Source organism: Teleopsis dalmanni, chromosome 1 (genome assembly GCF_002237135.1).
Source record: "Teleopsis dalmanni isolate 2A chromosome 1, ASM223713v2, whole genome shotgun sequence".
Taxonomy (NCBI): domain Eukaryota; kingdom Metazoa; phylum Arthropoda; class Insecta; order Diptera; family Diopsidae; genus Teleopsis; species Teleopsis dalmanni.
The window spans coordinates 23205485-23213844 of NC_051846.1; the positions used below are offsets into that span (position 1 = coordinate 23205485).

The window sequence follows — 8360 nt, forward strand, 5'->3', positions numbered from 1 at the left end:
TTTTGCTAATTTCATTGTAATATTTTTCGTTCGGTGTGAAATTAATTTTAATTTCTTTAAAAATATAATTTTTAAGGAAATAATCGTGAACGTGACCTCTATACGAAACTAACACTCACAGATTTCGTACAACGTCTTCTCACTAAACGATGTGTCAGTTTTTATGGTAAAAATGACAAGTTTTTACTCCTAAGTCGTGAAAAAGGCTGTAGTGGTTTTATGGAAGTTGGAACTGATAAAGAAAAGCCACCACTAGTACTTTCAAATGTACTCAGTTTTGACGAAATTAAAGTAAGTGTATATATATGAATTTTCTGAACAAATAAAAAATGTTTCCATTTTCTTGGACTCAGTTATCTGCGCTCCTATCAGTTTCTTCACACTCTGAATTTATTAATGATGGTAATCGTAAAAATATGGGAATTATAGAAAAGGATAAAACTAAAATAGAGCGTGATGGTGTTGTTATTGGAATTATTGGTGCGCGCTTATCACGACGTGATGTAATGGAATTTCAAGATATTATCATATCCAAAACACAAAATACTAAAGAAAATGGTTATGGTGAAGCAATTGAAAATATTACTGACACACGTCCAGCAGATTACCGACGTATATGGAAGGAATTCTATGAGGAACCGGATTTTGTTTATACTAATATTGTTAAAGATGATCGAAGATTTGGGGATTCAGTAAGTAAAGATGACATTTTCGATAGCGTCTTAATGAAGAAACGTTATGCTATTTCATTTGATACACTACTCTTGGAAAGTGAAGCCAAAGCAGCCAAAGCAAATAAAAGTGCTTATATGCATGTTGTGGGTATTGGTTTGGGTGTTTGGAAAGTTTCTGGACAACAGGAGAAGATATTTTTAGACACATTTACCGAACGTTTAAAGGTTTTGATGGAAAAATTACCACATATTGCAGTGGTACATTTTTCATGGTTCCATCTGAATGAATGGGGCGAACTTAAGAATAATGGTTTTTTAGAATGTGAAAAACATCCTAATGGAGGTATTCAGACCTTTTTATCTAACCGTAATCCAGCTGACAAATTGGTATATAATTTCTTTTTCTAATTTTTTTTTATTTCTTTTAACGATTTTATTTAAATTTCACAGAGAACTCCTGAGCTAGAAAATATGTTAGTAATTGTTTCATATGCTTGGGATGGTAATGCTCTACCTGGTAACGAGTTTTGGATGGTATTATGTATATAGTATATAAATAAAAAATTATTTTTAAAGTATGTTTTGTTTTTAGAAAATGTTGAAATCTACTGGCGATTCGTCTACTGCCTGTAGCACATTGGTCACTGAACTGCACAATCCTTTCATCAATAAGGATATGGTCAATGGCAATAACTTACATATAGCATCTGAACACTTTGGCGTTTTGCATATTGCAGATTATGCAGCAAAAGTTTTAAATGAATAATGCAATATTTAATATATTTAACAATACGCAATATATGTGCAATATTTATATAAAATTGTTTTTTTTTTGTAATATAATATTTATTATTAATTTTATGTATTCCTAAATTATTTATTAAATAAATTTATCTTTGTGCAATAATTAGAAAAGAAAAAGATTTATGTAAACTAAATTATTTATAAAGACTATTTTAATACGAATTTTATTTTGAATAAACAATTTTTAATGTTTCAAAAATTTTATATTATTTTATTTATTTTATAACTTATTATAATGTATAAAAGTATATATGAATAAATAAACATAATCAAACCTTTGATACATTTTTTTTTCTTTTGTGTTATATTTTGCTTAGTTCTTGTTATTAGTTTTCCAAAAGACTAATCTTCTGGAAAACATAAAGTAAGGAACAAAAATAGATAACACGACATGCATAAGAGGTGCCATAGATATTCTGGAAAAAATAGAGTAAGAGTAGGAAGGTAGTGCAGATAAAGTGCCATTTAATGCCACAGGCGGCCAAAACTGTCTCAGAGTAGCTCTTATATTCAGTTATAAAATGTGTCCAGGGTTTCCTAAGAACAACGATATTTGGTCGTGAGAGACCAGCAATTCTTCCTAACAATAAATTCAGCAACTTATCAATACTTTTGCTGAATATGGTTTATGTCTCTTTATTAAACAAATTTCAAGATATTGCCATAAATAAAGACAAAGTTGTTAGTATATGGAATATAGCAAAAAAAAATAATACGAAATATTCATATATAACCAAAAATTTGTATATATTATATAATAATATATATAATAAAAATAATATAATATATGAATATAAATTATATATATGAAATTGCATTTTGACGTTAGTTATGACGGTAATGAATATTTTACTTAAAAGGAATTATTGTTTTTAATACAGAGGTTTCGAACACTAGTAGACCACAACAACCAAAAATTTTTATTTATTTATTATTTTCTTATTTATAGAATCTAATCTAAAAACGTAACAGGAAAGTCATGCTGATGTTACTTTAGGATTCATACAGCGAGACTATATATTTACTTTTAGTTTCTAAAAATTATTTACGATTATTTAAATACAAGAAATAATTCCAAAATCATTGACGATGGATATTTGGCAATACTCGAAACAGCTGTATGGTCAGCCATCATTCATGCCAGTACGTTCCCAGGGGTACATTGGGCCATAACGAACATTTTCCAACTGTCATAATTTTTTGCCAGGGTTTTAATTTCTCCAAAGGTTTTTCTTCTTGCTTGGATTTCTTTCTCTAGTATTCGCTTCCACGTTTGCTTGGGCCTATCAGGTCTTCTGCTTCCTTGAGGATTCCATGTTAATGCTTGTTTGCAGATTTCGTTTGGTGCCTACCTCAAAGTGTGCCCGATCCATTGCCATATACGCTTTTTGATTTCGTTTGCTATAGAAACTTGGCAGCATCTTGACCATAGTTCGGAATTTCTTATTTGTTATAGTCAGCCATAAATTCAATTAATTAAAATAATAAAAAAATGTTTGTTGTTATAGTTCACTACTGTTCGAAATCTCCCTGAAAAGTATATAGCATTTTATTTACAAGTTATATAAACAGCTAGTACTTTTTTTTTGTAATAAATTAATTTTAATAAAATTCTCTAAATAATTACAGGTAGTGAAATTGAAAAAAAATTGTATCAACAAATTGGGGTACCTGAACTGGTTCAAAGACTCTTAGCCCAACGTTGTGTTTGCTTTATAGGAGGTGGTGACAGCTTTTTATTGCTAAATAATATAAAAAGTTTCGATGGCTTTGAAGAAGTTGGTACAGTCAAGGAAAAGCTACCTTTAACTTTACAGAATGTATTGAGCTATGATGAAATCAAAGTACGAGTTTTAGCTTGTAAATTAAATAGATCTTATATTAATTTTAAATTCTTCAATAGCTCTCGGCACTTTTATCAGTTTCTTCACATTCCGAATTTATAAATAATGGAAATCGCAACAATAATGGTCGAGTCGAAATCGATAAATCAAAAATAGTGCCATGTGGTGTAATAATTGGTTTAATAGGTGCACGTTTCGAACGTAAAAATGTTATGGAATGGCAAGATGTTATGATCACGCCTGAACAAAATACTTTTCAAAATGGTTATGGTTTACCGATGAATGAAGCACCTAAAAATGGAGCAGAAAATTACAGACGCCTATGGAAAGAATTTTATGATGAAAAAGATTTTGAATATGAAAAAGCTGCAAAAATAACAGATAAACAACGATTCCATGATATGGAAGATATTGCTGGCATTTTTGACAATCTCATGCTAAAAAAACGCTATACAATTTCCTTTGATACTCTCTTACTAGACAGTAACAGTAGAGCAGCAGCAATCAATAAACAGGCTTACATACATGTAGTTGGAATCGGACTTGGAGTTTGGAAAGCTGTCGACTATCAGAATAAACTTTTTTTGAAAACATTTTCACAACGCTTAAAGGTGTTGATGCCAAAACTGTCAAATGTTGCTGCAGTACATTTTTCATGGTTCCACTTGGATGAGTTTGAGGACTTGAAAAATAATGGTTTCTTAAAATCGGAAGCTCATCCAAACGGTGGTATTAAAATTTTTCTTTCAGATCGTAATCCTGCTGCAAAATTGGTAACTTTTACTATTATATATATTTTGAAAGTTTTATTAATTTAAAAATATTTTTATATACATTCAGCCTTCCGAATTCACAAACTCGCTTTTGGTGGTATCGTACGCTTGGGATGGTAATGCTTTTCCTGGAAATGAATTTTGGATTGTAATAACTTTGTTTAATTCATATAGATTTTATATTAAAATCAGTGTTAATTTGTTTTAGAAAATGCTAAATAGTACCGGAGATGCTTCAACTGCTTGCAGTACTCTTATCACCGAACTGCACAATCCATTGATTAATTGTGAAATGGTTAATGGAGAAAATCTTCATATTGCATCAGAGGAATTTGGTATTATACATTTGGGAGAATATGCAAAAAAAATTTTAGAGCAAAAGTGAAAATTTTAATATATTTTTATAATATAAATTATGTTTAATATAAAAACACCATCTATTTTGATAAAAATATGTAACAAATTTTTGTATTTGCTTCACTATTTCAAAACTCTTTATTTGAATAAATACGTACAGAATTAATTAAAATGTAATTAATTTTTATTTTATTATAAAGATTTTAGTGAAAATATTGAAGTATAATTAATTAGTGGATGTCCGTTGTAGGACTTTTTAAACCCTTCAACGAAATCTTTCATTCGAATATGCACACACTGAAGTCTATAAACATTTGAACCGTTCCATAAGTTTAACAGGCGACAACATCAACTAATACAAATAATTTAACAGCAATCAAGGGATTATCTTCCTGAAAGTTTTTCCCGAAGATATCTACCGTATTGTCACAACATGCTGGAACGACCAACTGGTGATACAAAATTAGGTAGCACTTTGCTGGATGCCTTGTTGTACTTGAAGTGCAAGTGAAAAATGAACTAACTTTTAAAATCTTAAAAAAATTTATAAAGCTTATTGGAAAAAACCGCAACTAAGTCTTTTTACTGACCCAATACCCTCACTATTTTTGTTATATATCTATACATATGTCATTTTTTTCTATATGAAAGACTCTGGAACTTAAAAGAATAAAAAAAAGCATACAATTATGCTTTCATAACATTACACTTTCTCGTACCTTAAGACTTACAAAATTAGTATAAGTTCCTGGTCAAAGTACTAGCTAGTCTTGGTTTAACAGTATATCAGTATAGCATTTCATAGCAATACGGTAGACATCTCGACAAAAACTGTCAAGAACTGTCTTAATTGGGCTACTTATTATATGTGTGCACATAGACTTAAATTTGTAGTTGGCAGTATGAATATAAATAAAAAAAAGTTCCAAGACTTTAAAAAAAGCTAATAACAAAAAATTATGCTTTAATTACACTTTTAACCACCTTTCTCGAAAGGACCTGGCTTATCTTTATTGTTAGAACAGAAATATCGTATATCGTAAGAATATTGTCTTTTTACATAGAAGTCCCGTTGAAAAACTCTGCACAAATTAATGTCCTAATGTCCTAATGTCGTAAATATGTCCTATAAATACGCTACCATTGCAAAAATATATCTCCAGGAGTTATTGTGTGCAATGACTCTCAAATTTTAAAATTTAATATATTATGGATGGTCTAAAATTATTGTTTTACACAAAAATTATCCTTTCAATATTATATCTACTTTTATATCCAAAAAATGTCTGCGTTGTTGTTGATTTTTCATAATGAACATATCCAACAACCCTTAAAAGGTATTTTTTTACTTTCAAGTTTTAACGACAGATGTATGTCCTGCGGGCTCAAGTGTTTTGGTAACAATTTTATAGCAACCAACACTGGTAATTTTACGAAACTAAATATGTGGTTTTAACGAAATTAAATAAAGTTATATTTAAAAATAATTTATTTATTAATTATAATAATAAATACGTTTTTTTGCAGGTTAATTGGTCAATAGTTAAATACATTTTTAAAAAACATTTTGTTTTTAAAAAATTTTATTCTAACCAATAATTCGACTATAATCTATAGTCATCATAGTTATAGAGCATAGATTATAATCGAATAATCCATTAGAATAAAATCTTTTAAAAATAAAAAATTTTTTAAAAGGTTTATTATTTAACTATTTACCAATATTATTATTAACTATATACAAAATTATTATTAAAAATATTTGATCATTAAAACAATAAATTTATTAATTATATTAATTAAAGCTCATGAATACTTTAAATTAAATATGTGATTTTTTTAATATAGTATTTTAATTAATAAACTATTTTTTAAATGCCTTATATTTTAAATAAGAATATTAATTAGTACTCGATATTTTTAAATATATTTGGCATGCAGGGATATAATTTCTTGGTCGCAGATAGCAAAAAATTGTATTGGTGGATAGATTTTTAATATTAACTAAAATATATGGAATAAATCAGGACTTCAAATTGGAACCGAACCGAAACCCGAAATAAAACTTCTGAGCTAAAATTGGAATTTAACCGATTTATTTGTTTTGTTTTAAACCGGAACGAAAACCAGAACGAAAAAATTTAGAACTTTAAACCGGAACCGAAGCGAAAACAAAAAAAAAATATTTTTTTTGGAGTTATTTTTTCGGAGCGAAAACCAGAACCGGAACGATATATTTTTTTTTGTTTTGAACCGAAACGAAAACCAAAACGGAAAAAATTCCGGTTTGAAGCTCTAGGATAAAGTAACACATATGTATGTAAAAAGAAAAACTTTCAATATGGATATATACGAAACGAAAGAAAGTGATGAGGGATATGAAAAGAGCATGAGTATTGGTGTCAACTATAGGAAACAACTAGTCCATACTTTGTATTATGTTATAAATAATATCTTTTTTAAATGATATTAAAAAAAAAATTTGAAACAGTTGTAATCCCATAAATTGATTTTAATTTTAACTAACTATCAAATATTGGAGCCCGTTGCCTAAATTCAAATATGCACCTGCATTTATAAAACCTACAAAACGTTCTAGATAAATACAAACAAATTTTATAAAAAATTTTTTTTTATTTTAATCACCATAAGTCCAGTGGTAATATTATTTTATACTTTTATTACAATTACAATAATGATAAATAATTTAACTTTTACAATATAATTTTTAACCGACATTTTATAATTATTACGTTAACAATAGACATTGAACAAAATAAATATTAAAAACTTGAAGAAGACAAATTTCACAAAAATATAAATATGGACAATTTTTATTTCATTTAAAACAAATTGATAAAAAAACATTTATTTAAACATACTTCCAACAACGTTGCCTATTAAGGACAGACCTTGGTCGACGGCATAAGCCTTGAGGGGAGTACTTGAACCGTCATCAGTTTTAACTCTAATAAAATCTAACGCTTTCACAACTTCCACAAATGTACCCATTGGCTTATTGGGCGAGTTATATGATTGCGTTGGTATATCTATTATCAATTTAGAAAGTGGATAAGAATTATTTGTATTAACTGTGTTTACTTGATCGCACTTTTCCGAAATAATTTGCCATAGAAATGCTATTAATTCATTTTTCTTTTGATTTCTTTCCTTAGATAAATTTCCATTATCATTAATCACTAATTCCATCATATATTTCTGAAAATTTTCTTTAGTTATTTTATTTTTATAGAAGCTGGATCTGTGGTGCGAGTTATAATCTCTAATTGAGTCATCGATTTCAATGGGATATTTCGATACAGATTGCTGTAATGTTGAGCTTAAGCTTTTGTAGGGATTTGTTTCGTTGAATCCGTAGGAATTATTAAATGACAAAGTACTGCTTTCCTTGCTTTGATTTAAGGTTGAATTTGATCTCCTTGAAGGACTTTTTTCAATTATTGAAAAAGACGTATTGAAACTAGAATTTTCCCCTCTTGGACTAAAACTTGAATTTGAACTCTTTGTGGGAGTTTTTCGATTGTGTGATAAACTAGGAACCGAGAGGTGCTTATGAGACTGCTGTTTTGTACTGCTTGATCTTCTTTCCGTCATATTGATAAAATTTCACAATTTTTATATAAATTATTAACACTTTCTAATAGCGACGATAATGTTGATTGCTCCGATGCACTTAGAAATTACCGTATTAAAAAAAGTCTCAAGGTTATTACAGTATGTCTTCGAATTTTATAAAAAAACTTGGGTTCATTGGAAGCACAAAAAACAGTATAGTGTTGTAAAATAATTAATTATTAATTATATTATCCATCAAATATTATCCACCATATGCGGATTTTAATAAAAAAGTCTTAAAAAAAAATAAAATTTAGTAAAATTTATTTAAT

At 28.2% G+C, this 8360-nt stretch overlaps 2 protein-coding genes across 2 annotated transcripts in view; both read left to right on the forward strand.

Moving 5' to 3' along the window:
- Nucleotides 1-1495, forward strand: part of LOC119678380 — a 2585-nt gene extending 1090 nt beyond the window's left edge. Inside the window, exons 2-5 of the mRNA XM_038090184.1 lie at nt 77-291; nt 354-1061; nt 1125-1208; nt 1267-1495. Of these exons, the coding sequence (XP_037946112.1) occupies nt 77-291; nt 354-1061; nt 1125-1208; nt 1267-1440 (1181 nt within the window). The 3' untranslated portion in view covers nt 1441-1495. The remainder of the gene's footprint in view (nt 1-76; nt 292-353; nt 1062-1124; nt 1209-1266) is intronic.
- Nucleotides 1496-3100: 1605 nt separating this feature from the next.
- On the forward strand, nt 3101-4511 carry LOC119678390 (the record flags this gene model as incomplete). The annotated part of the gene is made up of 4 exons (XM_038090195.1): nt 3101-3322; nt 3382-4095; nt 4163-4243; nt 4304-4511. Coding segments are annotated over 4 exons (1194 nt in total), but the record flags the coding sequence as incomplete, so codon positions are not given.
- Between the last annotated feature and the right edge of the window lie 3849 nt (nt 4512-8360).